Below are 23,618 nucleotides of genomic sequence, written 5' to 3'. Positions count from 1 at the left end.
AGTTTGCGGCACGTGGGCTCTCTAGTTGAGGTGCATGAGCTCAGTAGTTGTGGCACGAGAGATTATTTGCCTTGAGGCATGTGGGATCTTAGTTCCCTGACCAGGGATCGAACCTGCGTCCCCTGCATTGGAAGGCGGATTCTTTTACCACTGGACCACCAGGGAAGTCCCTAGGGTGTTGCACCTTTTATTGACTTTCTATTGCCATGCAATTTCACAACTCTGTAGGCCTAGAAGATAACATGTAGAAAATTGATAGTAGTCCCCACTTAATTTAAATTGTGCATCTCCACCCTCGTCCCCTAAAGAAACCCCAGAGTGAGGAGGGTAATTTCAAACACTTTATGGGCTTATTCATGAATGAAGTTCATATTCTTTTTCAGAAACTACACTTTCTTGCCCTTTTCCGCACAGTATGAAGCTATTTAATTGACGGGAACATGAACGTAGACGTTTTACATCTCTGAGGGAATGGTCCACAAAGATTCTAATTGGTCCCCGAACCTTCACGTTTCCCACTGCTATCGGACCCTTTCCCAATACCATAACCCACTTCCTCTTCCTGCCCCACTACCACCTTGAGCAATCAAAGTAAGAAAACATGGGCACCAGCCCACAGAAAACACTCTTGGTCGTCCTAGAAAGCATAGATTGCCTGGGTCTTTATTTTCAAAGCTGACTACATGGTTTTCTCTGGCACAGCTCTTCTGATGGCAGCTTGCTCCAGACGCCTGCCCTTCCTGCCTGTGGTCCTTGTGGTGGCCTTGCCCTGGGTTCTTAGTACCCACCTTTTTCTGGCTCACATGAGCCCTTTGCATCCTGATATAAAGTTGCCTAAGAAGACAAGTCTTAAGACTCGTTTCCAACGTAGAATGAAAACTTTGTCCTGTTCAGGGAATGGAAATTTTTCACCTGCACCTGGAGATTCCTGAAGTGTCCTTTCCTTCAATCCTTGAAATCGCAATTATTCTACACTGTGGCCGACCCTAAATGGATAATTTACTAGAAAGACTTTCCTGCTATAGGGTTTTGGGGGACTGTTTGGGCAATATAGACTATCCACAAAGATAAGAAGACTAAAGCATGTGACTTCAACAGCAAAATAAAAAATGCTCTAATAAGACTAACAGGGTGTCTTTGGATTTCAGGGAACAGATCCGTCAAGGCCTAGAAGAACTCCAGAAGGTTCTGCCAGGAGGAGACACTTACATGCATGAAGGATTTGAAAGGGTAATTTTAAAAGAGTTTTAAACTCCCAAAGAAGATTGTGATGTGGAAACATCAACACAGGGATGGCTGATGAGATGAGACACACATATTAAAGGAACTGAATAACACCCAATGGCAAGAGTGAAAACAATTTTCCATAAGTGCGTACACGATAACTCCATCCAAAAGAGCCGAATAAATGAAATTCCTTCCTCCTTCCCTGACACTGATGAAGGGTCTCTTAGCTAATGCTTGGCCAGAACTCATGAATCATGCCACACACAAGTCCCCTCTATTCCCAAGGTAACCTTTTCTATATATTTCTTCAGAGGTTGAGACAGAATTGCAATGACTTCAGGCTTAAGCAAAACAAGTCCCAGTCTATGAGAGGAAAGATATTGGTCCAGGGTAACTTCAGAAAACATCACCCATTGATATTTGAATGAAACCCAGGTGAATTACATAAAGAATCAAGACTGACCCAAGACTGCGGATCCAACACCAGAGATCGCTGCCCGCTATGGCATTTGTAGTAGCAAACAGTGGCTATATGTCTAATGGCTCTTTCATATGTTTTTCAGGCCAGTGAGCAGATTTATTATGAAAACAGTCAAGGTAAGAGTATATTCCTAATTACCATTATGAATTTTTTAACTTTTTTCTGTGTTTCCTTCTGAAAAAGTGCCTCAGTAATTTCATGTTTGAAAAGACACACCTTAAACACAGACTTCATCACAGAGAAGGAATGCGTAGAAAGATGGCACGAATGAGGTCAAATTCTACTGTCCTGATGATTCCCAAAAAAAAAAAGTTATTTAAAAGTAATTAAGGTCTCATTATGGGCTACAGTCTGTAATGCTCATGAACAGTTTTGCATGTTGAATTCATTAAGTTAATACATACTTGGAGGGGTTAGTAAAGTCTTAGATTTTTATGTCAAATTTCATTTTCTTGTCCTTCTCTGAGCTCCAAGCCTCTTCATTGCTGTGACGATTTTAGGTTAAGATACCAGTTTGGCTTAAACTTTCCTTCATTTAAGTGGAAAAAAAGGAATAAAATGTACTTAATGGCATGCTTAGCACAGAGAAATAATATTTATTATTATTATAATTTTAGCTATTATTACTACCCTGTCTTTCATGGGTAGCATTTCTTTATCTGAAGCAAATCTCTTCAAAGACATTCAGTATTAGAGTGGGGATTTTTCTCCCAGGCCTGTAGAGGTGTCCACATCCTCTTTCGCTCTAAACTGCAACAAATAGGTCAGACCCAATATCAACAGCAACACTTGTTATTATAAAGACGCCATCATCAATGTTACTGGAAGTTTCAAAATCACTGAAAGAATTCTAGTAGATTTTGCCAACTGCAAAACGAATACTTCCAGTAATACTTCCAGCCAGCTTATAAATCATGATGACTGTTACTCTTTGCCAAACTCTTCAACAGATGTTGCATATGTGGTCAAGGACAGCATGTGAGAAGGACCCCTGAAAGGCTCAGGTGGTCGAGTTTGCCCTCGGGCCTTGGCGAGAGTCATGTGGACTGTTCCTAGGAAATAGTCATGTTTGATTCACTGTAGCTACTCCCAGCTATCAGTCCAGCAACCATTTCACCAGGTTTGGCCTTTTTTTTTAAGATAAGACTTGGAAACCCAGAAACAAAACATATTCCCCCTTAGAGTCTGTCCCACATTCTTCTTCGTGACAGAGCTTCTTCCAGTCGCCAAAGAAAAGTTGCTGATTCTCACAATACTGACCTTGGGTGGGGGAGCCGCAAAGAGACAGACTCCCAGGGCCGAGAGGGGGTTTCCCTTGGTGCAGCGGGATGAACTGAGTGGGTCTGTGTTGTTTGAGCAGGATACAGGACAGCCAGCGTCATCATCGCTCTGACTGATGGGGAACTGCATGAGGACCTCTTCTTCTATTCAGAGAGGGAGGTAAGCGACGGCCCGGGCCTATGTCTGACATGGAAACGGCGCTTCTTCCTTCTGAAGTGGGCTGCAGTCTTTCCACTCGGGCAAAATGTTAAGTGTTCTTTGTAAAGTTCCTGGATAAAATAGTGTCCCAAATGTGAAAGATAATAACAATAACTCATTTTTAAAGTGAATCTTCATGTCTCACACCTGGTAGGTATTTTTCCCTTTTCCACAGATTTGCATATTACTCTGCGTTTTAAGGGACAAAATATATCTGCCATGCCTTTCTCGAAAGCAGTGTTGAAATACCATATATAACTTTTCAACAAATCCATTGGTACTATTTTTCCTTCATTTCTACTAAAACCAGGAGGGAAAAGAATTACTTGAAATATGCGAAAGCCAATTTTGTCAAAATGTATTAATCACTGAAATTCTTCCTCTAAGAACCAAAGCTGAACATTAATTGTAAATTAATGTAATTGTAAAAAAAGTAAATTGTAATCTCTCCTTCAGTATTTCTTTTTTCCCTTTCTTTATGCCCTTACAAAACACTCCTTAAAGCAAGTGAAGGAATCCTCTCTAATTGAAGCTTTCAGTTTATAAAGAGATTCAGAAAAAGAGGTTTATCTAAGAGTTGAAAAGTGATGTTTATATTTAGGAAATTCTTTTCTTTCAAATTTCACATTTGAGCTATATGTATATGTGGCCCCAGGAAACCAGTTCACCACAGGAATGTACTGAAGCCTCATTAGCGACAAAGGCTCATTCAGGCCAAGTTAGAAAGAAACGCAATGAGGAAAAAGACAGGCAGTGATGGAGGGAGATGCCAGCCTCTGGAGGAGGAATCAGTCAGAGAATTACACTTATCTCAAGGTCTTGACTACTATTTCATTTAAGTTCAGCTTCCTCCTCAAGCAAGAAATTGATATGCATTCATTCATTCATTCATTCGTTCAGTGCTAACTGAGAGCTTGGCCTGTACGGGCGCTTTGCTAGACACTAGAAACACACTGGTGAGTAAGACACAGTTGCTGCCTTTATGGGCTTTACTGTGTAATACTGTTCAGCTTTTTGAAGGCTCTGTTGGCAAAGGGCATGGGGAAATTAAGTGGATAAACACATTACTGACCCTCTACCCTAACTTGTACAAAATTCACAAGGGGGAAACCCACAAGTAAATATGACAGAGGCTCCCTGAGCATCTAGGAAATAATATATTTCTATGCTCTACAGTTGAAACTGTAGGGAATGCAAAAAGGCTTATTTGGATGCTAAACAACCATCAACTAAAGTAAAAACCCTAATAAGGAAATAACTGAATATAAAATAAACGATAGGTGTCAGAGGTTTAAAGTAGAGGTTAGAAAAGAATTTTAGGTATGGCACACACAAACTTGGAAAAATATTTGCAGTGCCAATGCCAATAGCACGAAGGTGTCTGAAAAAGAAAGATAAAGCTCAAGATATATAAAGAAAATGAGCCTTTCCATTTTTGATGATTCTGTATGAAGCCCAACTAGAGGAGAAAAGCCATAGAAGTCGTTGCAGAGAAGGCTGGGGCTAGACTGTACCTAAAAGTTTATTTTATCCTGAAAGCAGCAAGAAATATTTCTAACATGAAGGAAAAACGATGTATGTTTCTGCCCCTTCTACAATTCACAAGTTAGTCACAAGTGGGTTTGAGTACTAAGAGAGGGGAAAATGGGACGCGATTCAAATCAATATGCACATATTGAGCACCTACTGTATGTTTACTATCAATGATTTATTAAGTTTCTACTGTATATACCAAGGACTTCCAATTTTTGTTTTCTCTTCTGAAACGAAGAACCTGGAAGAGCCTGTAATAAATCAGATATTAAGATCAAGCCAAAATCTGGATATTATTCATTAGGTTGCCCTCTCAATACTTACTTGTAGATAAAGTCGTGGGTTCACCCACTCAAATATGGACCTTAAATCCCATACCATTGACCCAGTGTCTTCTTTGGGAATAAAAAAGGCCATATTCATGAAGGTGCTGACATAGATGAGCATCTGCATTGTTCTACACCTCATGTGAGGAGCTCTGCGTTTATTTTCTCATTTAATCTCCAAAGTACTTTACAGAGAAAAGCCAAGTGTCAAACCCAGGTATGTTGGATTCCAAAGGTCACATCCTTTCCGATAGAGCACGCTGCCATTACAAAGGAAGAACGTATGTCAATAAAAATCCATCAGAGGAATAGAAAAGATAATCATTTCCCCAGAATATTTAATATGATGTATCTTAGCCTACGGTATCCTTTTCCTCCCCTCGTCATTCAAAGCTTCTCATCAAGACTCTACTTCTGTGGATCTTCCTCAACACTTCCCATTAGACTAATCACGCCCCTCACATCCACCATATTGCATTAGAATGTGATGTTCACTGGAGAATTGGCTCTTTGGGGACAGGGATTGCCCTCTCCCTTGTGGTACCTGGCATATAGTAGGTGCTCAGTAAATACCTGATCACTGCAGTTAGGCTGGGTGGTCCAAAAGGAGTACATTTGCCACTGCTTCTCTCTCTAAATGTCTTTTCTTTCATTGGCCCAGGCTAACAGATCCCGAGATCTTGGTGCAATCGTTTACTGTGTGGGTGTGAAGGATTTCAATGAAACACAGGTATGAGCACGGATTTCCTCAGGTATGGGAGCATACTCAGCTTGTGAATGATAGAAAACATGCAGTCGGTGCAGAGGGTGCATCAGCAGGATAAATACCCATTAGATGGATGATTTTTCCAGAAATGCTAAGCAGGGAGGGAATTATTGGATGTGTGAGGGATGTGAACTTATTTGCTAATGTGCTTGAGGGTCTTCAATGCAGACCATCCAGGCAGCATCTTTTTTTGGTTGACTTTCTTAGTACATGTTAAATTGCCACGAGGTCAAAATAGATCGAAATTAACTTGGAAAACTTGTTGGTTTGTTTTTTTTAATTTAATTTGATAAATCTGATTTTCTTATTTAAATGGCAAACATCCCTTTTTTCTCATTAAAGGTTCAATGCATTTCAATACGCCCCAAAATGGAAATAATTGGCCAGTGGGCAAAAAAAGTATGTCCAAGTGTTCACAATAAGCAAATTGTAAAAATGTGTTAGCAACCTAAATAGATGTTCTTCAATGCACTTCATAGTTTCTTTTTGTTCTAATAACATTGACAAAGTTCAGGATATGTTGTTAAATGAATAAAATAGGGTTACAAAACAGTATGGGAATAGTATGAGTGTACTTTTTAAAATAAAATGTGTGTATTTGTATAGGAAAAGTCTGAAAAACTATATCAAATTAACAGTAATAGAAAGATGATGGATGGATGGATGGACAGATGAATTATTAATAACTTTTTTCTTTTTATTTGAACACTCCTGGTTTTTTGAAATTTCCCAATGATTGTGTATTACTTTTACAATCAGTAAAAATCCTGGCACTGACTGACTGTGGCAATCACAGCACTAGACAGAGTTTGGGAGTAGAAAATCTCCGCAGATCAGTTTCTCCTTTCTCCAGTCCTCTGCTCCATAAAGCAACCAAACCAATCGCAAGGGTCCTTTCCTCAATGAGCAGTTTGGGTGAAAGATAAGGGTCCCCATTCATTGGGCTCGCCCAACACCAAAGCTTGAATTTATTTTTAAAGTTGCTTTGAAAGGAAACTTGAGTCTGTTTGATTCGAATATAGTTGCCAACAGAAATGTGGTTGAATGGGAGAAAAAGAAGCCAATGGCCTGCCCCCAAATCCATAAATACATCAACCCAGGCCAAATGTTCATCTAGCTGGGCAATCTTACCGCTGGTCCCAAGGAGACAAGTATTAAAACAAATGTAAAAGCTGGAACCGACCCTCCGGACCCGCTCCAGAGTAAGTCCCCTGGTAATCTCATTATGACTGAGGGCTTCTCAGTGAGGTCCCTGAGCCCAGGCAAGCCCTCAAGTTCCTGTGGGTTTTAAAAGGAGATGGAGGCCCCTGGACCCAGTGGCTTTCCTCAGTTCTCCACGTGCAAGCCTGACACATCTCCTTGTGTGTTTGCTGTGTCCTCAGCTGGCCCGGATCGCAGACAGTAAGGATCACGTGTTTCCGGTAAATGATGGCTTCCAGGCCCTGCAAGGCATCATCCACTCAGTGAGTAGAGCACTTCCTCTGAGAATGGATACCCGGGCACTTTCTGCCCCCTGACCTGCTGTAGATACCCCAGTTCCATCTCACTAAGGCTGGTGTTCTTCTACATTTCTTTGTATATCTTTATATCTGTCGTGTTCCACGTCTCCATCCTGCCGTTCACACATGTTTCTTTTCTCATTCTCCTGTGCCAATTCTTTACCCTACAATGGAAAATTAAAAATGGAAAGGAAACTTGCTCTGGCAGCGAGCCAAACTTCAGGCAGCTGTCATACTGGGAGGACTGCAGGTGATGCTGTGCACTTGACCGACCTCAGCTTTCCCAACCGTGACTGAACGCAAGCTGCTTTCTCAACATTGCAGGCTCAGCCTAGATCACTTGGCCGTAGAGGCACTTTGAACCGGTGGTTTTCTATCTTGGCTGCCCATTGATGATTATCTGAACAGGATTTTTAAGATCTTCCCAGGTGATTTTAATGGAACCACTGCTTTATATCTATAATCCCCAAATATGAAGGTTTCTTTTTTTTTATATTAAACTTTTATACATTTCATGAATGGAACTTACCTGGAGTCACAACATAGATTCTTTTTTTTTTTCTTTTTTTTGTGGCCCATTTGTTTTTTGGTGTTTTTTTTTTTTAATAGTTGATTTACAATGTTGTGTTAGTTTCAGGTGTACAGCAAAGTGATTCAGTTACACACATGCATGCACACACACACACACACAAACACACACACACACACATATATTCTTTTTCAGATTCTCAGATTCTCTTCCCTTATAGGTTATTACAAGATATTGAGTATAGTTCCCTGTGCTATACAGTAGGCCCTTGTTGGTTATCTATTTTATATATAGTAGTGTGTATATGTTAATCCCAAACTCCTAATTTATCCCTCCCCCTCACCTTTCCCCTTTGGTAACCAGAAGTTTGTTTTCTATGTCTGTGGGTCTATGTCTGTTTTGTAAATAAGTTCATTTGTATCATTTTTTTAGATTCCACATGTAAGCGGTATTAGATGGTATTTGTCTCTGTCTGACTTACTTCACTTAGTATGATGATCTCTAGGTCCATCCATGTTGCTGCAAATGGCATTATTTCATTCTTTTTCATGGCTGAGTGATATTTCACCCTCACTGTAAAATATGAGGGTTTCAACGTTCCCCAGAGTTTGTACCGTCACCAGCCCTCTTTTTCATCCCATCCTGGTTTTTTATCATCCCTTTCCTATCAGCGAACAGGACCTGGCTTCCTGGGCCTCTCTTTTCTACCATCCATCCCCAGGCTAGGCCCTTGGTCCAGCTGGAATATTGGAGGATGCGAGTCTTTGAAGCCTCAGCCAGAAGGCCTGTGTGTGTGCTGCTCCTGTAATAAAGTCCAGGGTTGCTGAAGCCTCCATCTTTAGGTCTGCGGACCAGGCAGACAGACAGTGGTTTCTCCAGTTGGAGCTCACGAGGCTTCAGACTTGGGGTCCAGGATGCAGATTCAGAGCTCAGAGGATCACTGTCCTCTTAAGATGTCAGTGGGGTCTTAAGCCAGGTTTACCCATCAGGAGCTTGGGATCTGCCCAGCTCCTGCAGACTGACCTAGGAAACCTCCAACCTGGATGTGCCTCATGCTCCCTCCCCCTCCCTCCAAGGTTTGCTTAGAACCCCAGCAGAGTGGAAAGCAGAGTAAGAAGTAGGAACTTTGGAGCTGGTCAGCCCAGAGTTGAAAGGCTGACCCAACAGCTTACAATTTATAGATCCTTAGATGAGGTATTTCCCTTAGTTCCATATTTGTATAAGGGATTAATGATAAGACACATGTCGTAGGCTTGTCTGAGGATTACAAGAGAGAACACTAGTGAAAATACCTAATATTTTTCCAGGCACATAATCAGTCCTCAAGACATATGAATTATTTCCTCTTCCATGTCCCTGCACCATTATATGAGAAACCTTGGTGTCAGCTTCCCTCCTCACCCTCTAAATTTTCTTGCATATGCATAAAAATCACCTGGGGAATCTTGTTTGCAATACCCATTCCCAGGCCCTATCCCCAGGAGCTTCTATCACAGTCAGTATGTGATGGAGCCTATGAAGCTGCATCTTTTAAATCTGCACGTTTTAATCAGTGCCCCAGGTGTTGTACTTTCACAATATTGATAGATGTGACCTTACGTTTTCAGAACTGTGAAAAATAATTCCACCCCAAGTTGGGAGATCCTATCCTAAATATGTCCACGTGACACTCATCTTCTTTAAGATGTGTTTGCAAGGAACAGAAACACACCGAAACCATCTTAACCAGAAAGTGCAAATTATTGAAAGGATAGAGAAGTTATCAGTGCCAATTATGGATCCTCAGGTGAGGGACCCCTACTGTAAATAAGTTCTGGGGTCAGTGTGGTATACTTGACAGTATAAGTGACAAGAAATGTAATAACCAGGGAAAACAACACCCAAATAGTGATTTAGATGGACAGTTAACAGCAGGATTTGGGCCTGATCATGAATCCTGTGGCAGCTCAGAGGCGGACTGTTCTGGACTGGAGCCTTCATGAGAAACTGGGGTAGAGGATGGGTGATGGGTAGCACCAGAGAAGAGATGGCATGACCTCAGCCCAAAGACTGGAAAAGAGCAAGCATATTTTTAAGACAATAATAATACCTATCTGTCTAGTGGGAGAGTTTGGATAAAGGAGTCAGGAGTAATGGGAAATAAGCCGAGACATTGGGTTAGAAGCAGATTGATGGGAGCCTTGAAGGAACTTTGACTCCAAATTAGTGTAATCACTGAAACATTTTGAACGTCTAACAAGTAATATTTAAGAAGAGAATCTGATGGCAGTGCCCCTATATAGAGAAAGGAGACTGGGGAGGCCCAGAGGCAGGAACACAGGCATGAGGCTACTGCAGAAGTCCTTTCTTCAGATGGCTGGGTTTGAACAGGGACAACTCTTACCTGTTCAAAGGTTCTTATGAGCCATGTGCCACATCATTCAACAGTTGGTTCCTACCCAAATAATTTGAGTATTTTTTAATCTGCATAAATTGTTGTTGTCCTTGAATATTTCAACCTTAGCAACTCACCCAAGCTCAACGTGAACCCAGATGTTTGTAAAACTCTCCGTACCCCCAGTGGAAATCACCCCAAAGATGTTTAAGAAATTTTAGTGAAACAGTCTTCCAAAAGGGGGAAAAAATAATTTGAGACTCCAAACTTTTAGCCGAATGATAGCATTCTTGTGAGCTTTTATCTGGGATTTATGCTAGTGGTTTCCATCCTTCCAATACTTGAAACCCATGTTTATCGCAGTTGTTAATTCATTTGCCTGGACAGAAAAACAGGGACAAGCACAGCACAACTCGTCTTTCTCAACTCAGACAGAAATAATTATGGCCTGAAAGTTGGTTAACTAATTTTAAGAAGCAGGTTCATTTCTCCTTCTGGATACTGAAAAGAAAGCTCTTGTTTCCTCCCCCCTCCCTGCCACCCCTGCCATCTAAAGCATCTCTCCAGCTTTTTCCCATGGACGTTGTTTTGCGGCTGGTTATTTTCTCATAATAAAGTAGGACTGGGCTTAATTATCCAAAATAGGAGTGCAGAGCAGCTTTCAAGAGCTCAAATAGTTCATGAAGTTTTAGACCCATGGTGACCTTCCTTTATTATTGAGGTGTAGTTGATCTGCAATATAAGTTTCAGCTGTACAGCATAATGATTCAATATTTTTATAGATTATACTCCATTTAAGGTTATAAATTATTTGCTATATTTCCTGTGCTGTACAATATGTCCTTGTAGCTTATTTATTTTTTACATGGTAGTTGTACCTCTTAATAGTGACCTTATTTTTAAATCCCCAATCAAGATGCAGGGGCTAATATTTATTCATTCCTCTAATACTCATTGAAAGCGTTTTATGGTAGACTCTGACCATTTGGTTATAAGTAAGCAGGTAGACACCCTATCCTGGTGGAGCTTATAGTCTGGTGGGAGGGACACGTAAAAACAAGTCAATAAATAAATATGTGTAATTATGTGACACATGGTATATAAGAAGTAACATATGACTGAGATTAAGAGTAAAGTGGTTGGAAAAGAACTCAGGCTCCTGTGCAGAGATAAGCTGAAGGTGAAATAGAGTTGTTCATCGAAAGAGCATGGATACAACATTCTTGTCAGACCAGAACCCTAAGATGGTATATAACAGAATGAAAGAAGAGTAGGGCTTGGGTGGAAAATGACAGAAGATGAAGGAAGCAGCAAGCAACGGCTAAATCATGAGGAGCCTTAAAAACTATGGCTATTTTAGTGTAAGGGCAGTGGGCAAACATAGCCATATACAAAGTCTGACAATGGAACAATCATGCTTGCAATCAGGACTCTCAGGGAATCTAGAGATCATGGCGCTTTATCCAGCTCCCCTTTGGATAATGAATAAATAAACACTCAGGACAAGTAGTCATGAGGCCTGTGAAGAAGAATAAACATTACTATGATTTACTGAGCATCTTCTTTTTACCAGCTCCTCTGTTAAGCATTTCCACAACCACTCTCTGAAGAGGGCCTTATTATCCCCATTTTACAGGTGAGGAAACTGAGGTGCGGGCAGTTAGATAAACTGCCCCAAGTCTGCCCACTCATAATGGTGGAGGAGGGAAGTCTGGGTCCAGAGAGCCTGCTGTTTCCGCAATACTGGGCTGTAAATGCCTGAGGAAGTGGAAAATCACCATTGGATTATCAGAAGCTGATTATTCAAGGCATGGATACATCAAGTCCCCGGATTCTCTGCTTCCTCAATCTGATTCCTATGTTTTGGTCTTTTTACTGTTCCTCAATCCTCTCTACTTTAAGGAGGAAGTACCTATGTTTCAGATTTGCATAACATGTTATTTTTCAAAGTGCCTTCACTTGTTTTCCATTTTAATCTCCCATCAGTGGGACATAGGATAAAGGCAGAAAGAAATCAATGCCTGTAGATAACTTATTTGGGGGCCAAACATTGTTCCTTTTTCCCATTTAATATTATCCTAGTTAAAAATCACAACAGCCCTAGGAGGGAAATATTCCCATTTTACAGATGAAGAAACTGAGGCTCAGATACCCTGCACAAGAGCACACAGCTCTAATGGGGAGATCAGGGTTGGAACCCAGTTCCATGACTCCAGAGCCAAGGCTTTCTCCCACCTCTATTTCCTTAGGAAGGTAAAAATAAGAAAAGTCATCATTTAGTGAATTCTTAGGTGCTAGACCCTGTGAAAATCACTTTACATAGTCATCTCATCAAATTCTCACCACCACCATTTAATGTAGATATTATTACTCCTTCTAGAGAAGCACATACTCTAAGGACAGAGAGGTTAGCTAACTTGTCCAAGACTACACAGCAGTGGGCAGTGATCCAGAATAGACTCAGCTCTGTCTCTAAGGTCCATGACAAGGTGACCATAGTGCTCTAGTGAATGATGTGGGTAGGCCAGGAAGCAGCTCCATTTCAGAGAAGGGGACCCTGAAGACCAAAAACGTGAAATGACTTGACACAGTTCACACAATTATAGCGAAGGCAAGACCAGAACCCAGGTGGGTTCTCTGATCTGAGTGCACCATGGGTGGTGGGCAGAAGAGCTCTTTGCTGTTTACTGTGAGGTGGAGAGTGCCTCTGAAAAATCTCAGTTTCTGCTCAATGGATGAAATTCCATCATCATGAGAAGCTGGCAACTTGACACAGGCTGAAAGGAACGTCTTCCCTTCCACACTCACTCAGGACTCTACCTCGGAGGATGGAATTCCTTCTTGTTTTTGCAGAATTTGGTTGATAAAATAAGACAAAATTTGGATGGTTGGAAGATTGGAGCCCTTTAAGCCAGTAAAACTGTAAAGGAAGAAACTATTCCTTTGCCTTTCCTTATTGTGGCTTCCTCGGGGAATTTCCATTGACCACAACTGGTGAGTGTAGCGCCAGCCCTCAAGTAAAAATATGAAGCAAAGGTCCAGTGAGGCTCCTGGGTCTTTGTTTGCCTTTTCAAAAGTGCTGCAGGCAGTGAAATGGGAACCTACATGAAAGCTGGGTTTGGATAACACTGAAATGGGTCTGCAGCTTTGAATCCCAACACTTGGCCTGGTTACCATGATGCCAACTCCTCCCAGCTGTCCCCACTTCTTGTGCAATCCAGGGCGGTACCTGGAACCAGGCACACTGTCTCTGAGAAGGAGAACCCAGTCACTGGCACCAAGCCATCTCCATCTAGGAGCATTTCCCTACAATAAATATTTAAGCCTGCGTAGGGCTTCCTATTAATGCGAGGGTGAGTCAGCGCCTAGAGCTTTCTACATGTTTGATCAACAATAAACAAGTATTGGGCAAACATGACTATATTTGCAAGGATTTCTTGCAAGTTTTGGCACAAACATCCTGTTATCAAGGAAGCTTTAAAATTACTGAAACTGAAGAATGAATCTATTCCATGGTGTATATATATTTATTTTATTTATGAAAACCATGTCCTGTGCTGATTTCTCCCTTCCACTCATGGGAAGGTGAATCATGGGAAGGTGAAAGAAATGGAGCCCCTGATCCAGCCCTGGTGAAGCTTTGACAAAAGGCAAAGCCCATCTTCCTTGCTTCCCTCCCATCTACTCTTCCAAGACCCCACGAGGAGCTGCTAAGGGTTTTCCTCAAATCAAAATCTGAATCACATTCCTATAGTCCTGGAAAGTACCTGACTTTACTGAACCAACTCTCTTTCCAGGGCTAGCAGAGGGGAAGGCCCGTTTCAGCAACAGCCCTTCTCTTAATCAGCCTTATTTGTGGTTGGAAGAAACCATCCTTATTTGTGATCGGAAGAAACCACTCTCTCCTCCTTTGCCCCATCTGAATGCCTTCTCGAGTTCTGTCTCAACTTCAAGGCTATGCTCCTGTCCTCTCTTCTCTGAGGAGCCTGCCCTGGTCTCTCCTACACCTTGAACTCTCCCTGCCTTGAACTCCAGTGGCACTAATTGTTGGCATCACTTGTTTGGCACGTGCCTTTCCTCCTGGTCAGATGCTGAATTGTGCAGTCACAGAGACCGCCCCCTTTGTCGTATTCCCCGTGGTGTCCAGTGCATTTATATGCCGGGCTGTGCATATGTGTTCATTGTAAAGCAGGGCAGAGGACTGCAGAGTGTTCGGACCTGCACTGCACCACAAGTGGGCAGTTCTGTGGCTCCGTTTCTTGTAAAAACCCGTTAGTCCTTCCCCCACCCTCTTTTCCAGGACCATATCTATAAAAGATGGCATTTTGTGCCCCATTCACATTAGCAGGCCTGGAAACATAAATAGAATCAATTGTAGTTTCTGTAGTGGGCAGAAAATCTTTTTTAAAAATCGTTTGCCTCAGCAGTCTTTAATTAGACTCAGACTTTGCAGGCATTCGGGCCAGGCATTTCAACTAAGCTATTTTTTCTATTTGGCTTATGAAATAGTCCAAATGTAATTTTAAAAATCCCATTGCTTGAATAGGCTACAAAGATTGCAGAGGGGCATGTTCAGTTAATCCTCAGGTCACCCCACACCCCTCCAGCTCCTTCTCCTATATCTAGGAATCTGTTAAGACTCATTGTAAAAGCAATAGCAGAATTTAGAACAAAACCCAGTGAAACGCTGCAGGGTTTAGCTCCCAAGGAGGGCCACTGACTTTGCCAGTATTCAGCAGATCAGCAAGCTTCTCTTACTAAATAAACCACGTCTCGGAATTCACAGTTATCTGAGCTTTCCTTCTGAAAACAGGAGAGGAAAGTGGTTTCACGGAATAAAAATGAATTTCCTCGGTTTCAGAACCTTGTTTGTCCTGTGCTTCTTCACACCAGACTCTCGTTGAGTGTGAAACTAACTGAGAGAAGAGTAGCATTTATTTAAGTGAGCTGGGTGCCCCCCTCCAGACAAAAATTCTTGTATGTTTTGAGGATGGGCTTTATTATCTAAAATTCAGTAACTTCTTAAGAATGTCTTTCTTGCATGTTGGAATATTTATTTGGTATAATGTATGACTGTAACATAAAATCACATATGAATCCCAGAAAGATGTGTGTGTGATAGTAAATTTTTATTTTAAATTCAGATTCTGTAGAACTGGACATGAATCTAGGATAATGTCCATGGTTAATAATAGATATGTCTATTGATTTTAAGTGCAGAGTGCATTTTACTTAGGAAAGGTGACTATCTTTTTTTTTTTTCAAAATTTTATTAGAGATCAAATAGTTTCAAAACTCATGGGGGCAACATTGGCAGTCCTGAAGGCATGGATGAGCCAGTTTTGGGTCCCAAGCTCCCTGGCCTTTTCTAAAAGCAATAGCCTCCAGGCTTACCCAATGTGCATTCTGCCATCAGCTATATTAGTGTACCTGGGACCCTGCGCCCCACCCCCCAAACATATACTTTTACATTTTTCCCAAATAAAGGGGTCAAGGCCTTTTACACAGCAGGCCCATCTAGACCTTAGACATGGGAACATGATACATCTACAACATTACTGTTTAAAAAGATAAGCCATTTAAAAAGATGGAGGTGTTGAAGTAGGCCTCCTGGGAAGGCAGTCCCCAAAGACTTAATAAGAAGAGGGAGATGTTACAAGATGCTGAACATAGCCTTGTATTCAAAAGACTATAAAAGATTAATTTAAAAGATTTAAAATTTAATTTAATTTAAAAGACCAGAAAAGATTAATGTAATAAAAGATTATATTTACAGGGAAAAAGAAAGACTGATACATAATATACTAAAATGTCAGTTAATGAAGCCATGCAGAAAGTGTGCCATTTATTTATTCAAAAAGTATTTATTTAGTGCCTACTATGTGCTAGATTAGGCCTTGTGGGGACAGTGGTGGATAAAAACAAATCTCCTTGCCTTTATAGAGGTTATAGTCTGAGGAAGATAGACAATGACCAAACAATCAAAAAGATAAATATATAATTATAAACCACAGTAAGTCCTCTTAGCAATTTATACTAAAATGTGAATTAATACAGAAATATTTCATTGGTAGACTTAGGTCACAAAATCCATACTGGATTTGGAGGGTGACTGGGAGAGTGAGGTTAAGGAAAACTCCTAGGTTTTCATCTTAGAGAACTAGAGAGATGTAATTGGGCAATAGATAGTTAACCACCTGTGGACCAGCCTACTTCAAGCTCCAGACATCTTTGAAGCAGAGGGTACCCTTCACAACAAGTAAGACACTAAGAAACATGCTGTCTAGATATGTGGAAGGAAAAGGACCCTATACTATGAATGGATAAAGGAAACTGGTCTTGTATTAACACACAAAAAGTCTTCCAGCAGGAAGTGGCCAAGTAAATAAAGACTGATACTTTATTAGGGAAGGAGGCAGAGCAGTTAGGGGGGAAAGAATTAGGTATGCTTATGGTAAGGGAGGGATTCATAACAGCTCTATGCAAATATTCACAATCTTTAAGTATTCTTGAGAAATCTCTGCATAAACTCTGAACTTTATGAAAAAGGACTTTAGATTTTTAGAATCAAAAAAATATATATATAAAGTTTTATATACAACCTGGACTGGTTCACAATGGATTTCACTTTTTCTTTTTAATAAATTTATTTATTGATTTTTGGCTGCGTCGGGTCTTCGTTGCTGCGCGCAGCCTTTCTCTAGTTGCGGCGAGCTGGGGCTACTCTTCGTTGCTGTGCGCGGGCTTCTCATTGCGGTGGCTTCTCTTGTTGTGGAGCACGGGGTCTAGGTGCGCTGGCTTCAGTAGTTGTGGCACGCGGGCTTAGTTGCTCCATGGCATGTGGGATCTTCCCGGACCAGGGCTTGAACCGGCGTCCCCTGCACTGGCAGGCGGATTCTTATCCACTGTGCCACCAGGGAAGTCCGATTTCACTTTAAGTCTATTAGCAGCCCTTATTACTTGGCAAAGTTCTTTTACATCTGCTGCCTCTTTTACTCCCCCAACACTCTCATGAGGTGTGCAGGAGTGTCACTACCAGTAACAACACATGTACTTATAATAGAGTTCTTTGCAGGTTTCAAACATGCTTACCCATATATCTTCTTTTTGAAATCTGCCCAAAAGGTAGCAGGAAAATATTATTAGCCATCTTTCAGGCATTTTCAGCAAATAGGACTTAGCAAGAGGCCAGTGGTGGGTGATAGGATAGAAGCAGATTTGAGCTAACCATCTTTGCCCGAGAGTAATAGCAGTAGTAGCAGTAATAACAGCGGTAACAGTCACAGCTACCATTGTTTGAGAACCGAATATGTGTCAGACATCCTACTAAGTGCTTTACTACTAAAGTTGTTCTGAGCACATTTCTTGGTGCCTTGTTTTCATGAAGGGCACTTTTGGCTGATGGCCCAAGGTTGTTAAATACTATTTGTTGACCAATCACATCTGTCTAGTTCTGTCTATAAAACAAAAACCTTGTCAGTTTTCCTTAATCTCACTCTTTTTCTCACTCTCTAATCCAATATGAATTTTACCACCTAAGTTCTATTGATTTTACAAACTAAATATCTCTGCATTCATGTCTATTACTCATTTTACCACCAGACAGCCCTTTGAGGTGTTTTTCTTGCTCTCATTTTACAGAAAAAGAAACTGAGATTCAGAAGTTTAATAACTTATCCAAATCCTCATGTCCAGTAAGTGATAGGGCTTGTATTTGGGCATAAATCTATTTAAAGCCCAAATCTATTTTTTCTGTCTCCAGAGCCCAGGTTCTTAAGATTAAATCTACCATTATTTGAGGACTTCCAGGCCCTGTGCTATGGAGTCTGCCTGTATTATCTCATTTAATCTTCCCAACTGAACAACCTCATGCAGTCGGCGCTGTTCTTATCCCACTATTACAGATGAGGAAACAGAGACTCAGAGAGGTTATGGAACTTGCCCAAGGTCACAGTGCTCATGAGTGAGTTGACTCAAGCAATTCGACTCCAGTTTAGTTTAATACTAAATTATCAGTATGTTAAACTGTTTCCCAGAATTGGGGTTCAGACTAGTTAAAGGACTTGTCAAGGACCACAGGTCAGGTAAGTACAGGACCAGGGGCAAGACCAGGACCCAGCTCCTCACATTGGATCATGCTTGAGGCATGTGGTAGTCTTAGCCAGTCTCCATCAGAGGTCAGTTAGACTATCACCTCTGACGTCGCCCCAACCCTGTGTGAATTCTTTCCACTCGGTCTAGTGATTTCCCTTCATCCATCTCCCAGTGCTGTGTCTCTACCTCCTCCATGGCTACCAGTGCCCAGGTCGGGGAGGGATCCTCTGCCTCCCCACCCCCATGCAGCCTCCAGTCCCTAGGCTGATCTGCTGTCTGCTGAAGTTCGGACAGACTGATTACTATACAGTCTGGGCTGCTAATAACCAAAGGAACCCCCCAAATCCACCCCATGCCATTGTGACTTCCTACCTTTTGAAACCAGACATTTCTAACTCATAGAAGCCACAGTCCCAGACAAGTCCTGCCCATGCCCCTCACTGATAAATTTTACTCCATTGGCTGCAATGCATCCCTTCCAGATGTTTTAAGTTAAGATTGGGAAAGCTGTGTTTTTACTGGATTGAATCACAGCCCTTGGCTGAAATTTTTTGGCCCTTTATACACTCCTTAGATTTATCAGCTAATTGCAGACACTTTGAGAGAATAATACAGCATGTGTTTATTATGACAAAACCTGTAAGTGTGTCTTTGTGGTCAAAGATTCACGGGTGTTTCCTTTACTCACCCCTGGCTAAGTGTTAGGGTTGGTTCAAAAATGTTGCTTCACGGGCTTCCCTGGTGGCTCAGTGGTTAAGAATCCGCCTGCCAGTGCAGGGGACATGGGTTCAAGCCCTGGCCCGGGAGGGCCCCACATGCCGCGGAGCAACTGGGCCCATGCGCCACAACTACTGAGCCTGTGCTCTGGAGTCCACGAGCCACAACTACTGAAGCCCGCACACCTAGAGCCCGTGCTCCGCAACAAGAGAAGCCACCGCAATGAGAAGCCCGTGCACCGCAACAAACAGTAGGCCCCGCTCGCAACAGCGAAGAGTAGCCCCTGCTCACCGCAACTAGAGAAAACCCGTGTGCAGCAACAAAGACCCAACACAGCCAAAAATAAATAAATCAATAAAATAAATTTAAAAAATAAAAAGAGTGGTGACCTCCCAAAAAAACAACACTGCAAGGGCTGAGTCACTTGAAAAAAAAAAATGTTGCTTCAAAGTCAGGAACTTAACATGGGTGAAGATTTCATTTATGTGTTTTGATGGAGTTTGGGGAATGGAGACGGGATAGATGCAATAGCCCAATTTTCATTCTCGGACTGTTGAAATCTTTAGTTGTAGATGATAAAGTGATTTATAAAAGGAGACAGAGGAATTTTATTTAAAACATAAAAAAGGCTTTGTGTCGTTCTAATGTCACTATTTAATAAAGTTCTCCATATGGGTTAATTCTGGATCTCCCCAATGTGGCCTATTAAGAGATTTATGCCTGAAGACATGCTGAAGGACGTGCCTGCCCCTCTGAGTTATGGCAACCAGTAGCTAAGGTGGCCCTTCAGCCAGGAAGAGCCCAATGGCAGCAAACTGGGGGAAGAGGGGAGTGGACTGTCATCACAGCTCAGATAGGGCAGTTGTTATCTGGGGTATGAGTCACTGGCAAGGATCTGGATGAAGATCTTGGCAAGCCCCAGTCCTAGGATGCTGCTGCATCTCAAGGACCGGATTGACCACTGGAAAGGCAGGATGGAAAAGCCAGAAGCGAAACATGGATGTCCAGGATACATCCTTGGGGTCCCTGATCCCCAGTCAGAATGTCAGTGAAGGGCTCAGAGGTGATGCCAGGTCCTTGGGGACCAGGGAGAACTGAGGCTGCACCTATGTTTGAGATGTTCGGTGACTGGCTAAGCCAGAGGGAGAAGAAATAAGGCAAACACTGACAAAAAGGAACAAATTGCTTTGACTGTGGAATGAGGTAGAAGCTGAAAACAAATAGAGGAATCAAAATACGAAAATGCCTTTAAATTGTAAAAGAGTCCGAAAGAATGATAGGAAAAAAATGTCAGCTGGAAATCTGGGTTTTAGAATTGTCAAGAAATACAGGCCACCCTCTGTATCCGTGGGTTCCACATCTGCAGATTCAACCAACTGGGGATCAAAAATATCGGGGGAAAAAATCCAGAAAGTTCCAAAAAGCAGAACTTGAATTTGCTTCGTGCTGGTAAATATTTACATTAGCATTTCCATTGTATTATGTATTATAAGCAGCCTGGAGATCATTTAAAGTATATGGAAGAATGTGTGCAGGTTATATGCAAATACTCCACCATTTTATATAAGGGACTTGAGCATCCTCTGATTTTGCTGTCCGCGGGGGTCCTGGACCAATCCTCCTGAAGATAGGGAGGACTGTGCTGCTTCTTATTACTCTCAGGTATAGAGAATTACCTAAGACACATGGTTGTGAGGGAGCCTGTTTCAATGACTGCATTTGAATGTTCTGTCATCTGTACATCAGAGAACAGTTTTCTCAAGTATGTTGTTCACTTCCTTTCACAATGCTTCTCTATGAGGACGCCCAGATTTCTCTCTGGAATGGGTAAATATTATCTCTTCTGAGAAACTGGTTTGTTTTCATTCTTCAGATTGAGAATCTCATAAATATTGTCTGCCCTTCTCATTTGCTACTAGAAAGCTTAGAACTAAATTCATGAGCCACTCCTAGCAAGGAAATAAGCTCTTAATAATACATAATCAAAAAATGTATTTTTCTATGCTATTCTCACTCCTTACTTCATCTTCCCCTTATTTTCCCTTTAATCCATTTCCTCCCCTGTTGAATTTATTGTATTTTATTTGATTGTATCTTGTGGTGTGTGTGTCACTTAAGCCGGAACAAAGAACATATATAAGTCAATACATCCATACAAGTAAATGGGTGTTTCCCAATGCTAAAAGATGCTGTTTTCTTTTATGGACTTTACATTTTACTTCACTCTTAATTCCTTTAACAAATGCCCCTTTCATAAATAGAGAGAGAGTTTCCTTCAGGCCTCTGAACCATCTCAATTTCCAAATTAAGTAAAGCCCAAATAAAGATACTGCCTTTGCTTGGTAAATTAACTCAGTGTCCTATACTTGTTTAAAATGCTTGGTCGAAATTTTAGAATCATTATGCAATAAGAGACGGCATTCATAAATGGTGGAGGAAAGCTTGAACCCTACCAGTCAGGTACCTTGCTTTTGCCAGAAGAAGCCTTCATTATTAATTCCCTGTGCGGTCATGGGGTCATCCAGACTCTCCACTCAACCCTACAAGACTCACTTGGGGGGAAGACTACATTTCCATGTAAGTAAGGTCCTCCTAAAGAGCAAAGCACAACAAGTAGCCTTCAAAGCCCTCCCTCTCCTGCAATATTTCCACTTCTCTAACTAGAAGGGAACTCTGAGTAATCTGAGTATGCATCTCCTCTAGAGGGCTGGCCATCTCCATCCTACTTCTCCAGCTTATCTATTCTCACTCGTTTTTCTACTGTTCAAGCTCCTTTGTTCCAGCTAAAGAGGTCTATGTATTTCTAGTTTCTTATCTTTGCAAATGCCACTCCCTGCTTGGACGTTAACCTTCCCCTAACTTACTCCTCCCCACTTGACTGAGTCCTACCCTCAGCACCCACCTCTTCCAGGAAGCCCTTCCCCATGTAGCAGCCCTCAGTGATTTCCCCCAAGAACTCTGTAGCTCCTACCGTCTGTCGCTTCACCCTGGCACCTACCACGTAGGCTGGGGCATTGTTATTTTTCTTTTCAAGTGTAGGTCCCATTTCCTCAACTAGATGTTAAACCTCTCTATAACTAGGACTGGTGTATCCTAGACTCAATGAATATCTGCCCAAAGATCAAATGAATGAATAATTCCTATGGATTTGGGGGATACCCGGAAGCATCTAGCACAATGCTGGCTCATTAAATGCTTGACATTAATGATACCAGTAAAAATGTTATCCTCCGCTTACCCACCCACTACAACATAATGTCCCTGAGCCTTCCTATCTCTGTAGCTAAAAGCAAACCCCACTTTTCTGTTTTAACAAAATAAGCTGTGCTTTGACTTTTTTGATTTCCTCTCCTCCTAGATTTTGAAGAAGTCCTGCATCGAAATTCTAGCAGCTGAACCATCCACCATATGTGCAGGAGGTAAATTGAAATTAAATGCTAATCGCTGTCACACAAATAATGAGAGTTTGAATTCAGGTCACATGTTTACTTCGTCAGTAGAGAAGAAGGGAGGTGGGGCAGGAAAGGGGAGGGGGGAAAAGAGGAGTAGAAACTGCTGAATAAATTTGCTTCTAGGGAAAAAAGGGAAGAAGGAATCAACATGCCAGTTGTTTGAAAGTTTGGAAAAGCCTATCTAAATTCTCTCCTTTCATGGGAACTAATTTGGGAGTATTACAGAAATACTGGATTCCCACACATCACCGTCAATACCCCTCTCTGGATACAAGTGGAGTCTAACCCTACATCCTCATGGCAGCCATCACAGCGATCATAGGCCACCTCTGAAATGTTGGTATTTTTAATTATTTAATCAGTGCTGAACCTCTCTCCGTAATTAATAGGTTGATCATAATTAATTGCTTAATCCACAATTCCTCACAAAATGTTGATAGGCTACGCCAATTATCCCAGTAAAAGGCCATTATGATTTTATCTTTAATACAGCAAGCCTCTACTCAGACAAAGAGTCAGCCTTCTCTGAGTCACAGTATTTTCTCTAACTGATCAAAATCACGTTCTTACTGTTGTTTTGTATTATAATGGACTGCCTAAAATTTCAACCATTCTGGCTCTCTTTGTATAATTCCTGACAGGTTTCCCATCACTCTTATTTAAAAAGTACTGTTAGGGACCTACTGAATGCCAGGCGCTGTGGTAAGTGCTGGTGATACAAAAAGGATAAACTTTCTCTCCATGAGTTCCTGTGCTCCAGGACCTGTAGTATTTCACCGTTGAGAGTTCACTGTTAACATCGCCTTTCTAGTCTCCTAAAATACCAAGTACCAATTATTATTATTATTATTTTGTGGTACGCGGGCCTCCCACCGCCGTGGCCTCTCCCGTCGCGGAGCACAGGCTCCGGACACGCAGGCTCAGCGGCCATGGCTCACGGGCCCAGCCGCTCCGCGGCATGTGGGATCCTCCCAGACTGGGGCACGAACCCGCGTCCCCTGCATCGGCAGGCGGACCCCCAACCACTGCGCCACCAGGGAAGCCCCAAATGCCAATTATTAATTTGTCATAGAAAATATATCATGCAACCCCATAAGTAGTGAGGAAGAACTTCCAAGCTTTTTCAAACACTGTGCAGTTT

At 41.8% G+C, this 23,618-nt stretch overlaps 1 protein-coding gene across 1 annotated transcript in view; it reads left to right on the top strand.

The window, feature by feature from the left end:
* Positions 1 to 23,618, top strand: part of ANTXR1 (ANTXR cell adhesion molecule 1) — a 238,597-nt gene that overhangs the window by 56,359 nt on the left and 158,620 nt on the right. Inside the window, 6 exon segments of the mRNA XM_029231442.1 lie at positions 1,149 to 1,230; positions 1,791 to 1,824; positions 3,069 to 3,148; positions 5,708 to 5,776; positions 7,195 to 7,275; positions 22,384 to 22,444. Of these exon segments, the coding sequence (XP_029087275.1) occupies positions 1,149 to 1,230; positions 1,791 to 1,824; positions 3,069 to 3,148; positions 5,708 to 5,776; positions 7,195 to 7,275; positions 22,384 to 22,444 (407 nt within the window).

The sequence above is a fragment of the Monodon monoceros genome, unplaced genomic scaffold (assembly GCF_005190385.1).
Source record: "Monodon monoceros isolate NGI ecotype Baffin Bay Population unplaced genomic scaffold, NGI_Narwhal_1 Super_Scaffold_19, whole genome shotgun sequence".
Taxonomy (NCBI): Eukaryota; Metazoa; Chordata; class Mammalia; order Artiodactyla; family Monodontidae; genus Monodon; species Monodon monoceros.
The sequence above is the reverse complement of the archived record's forward strand: the minus strand, read 5'-3'. Positions and strand labels throughout refer to the sequence as shown.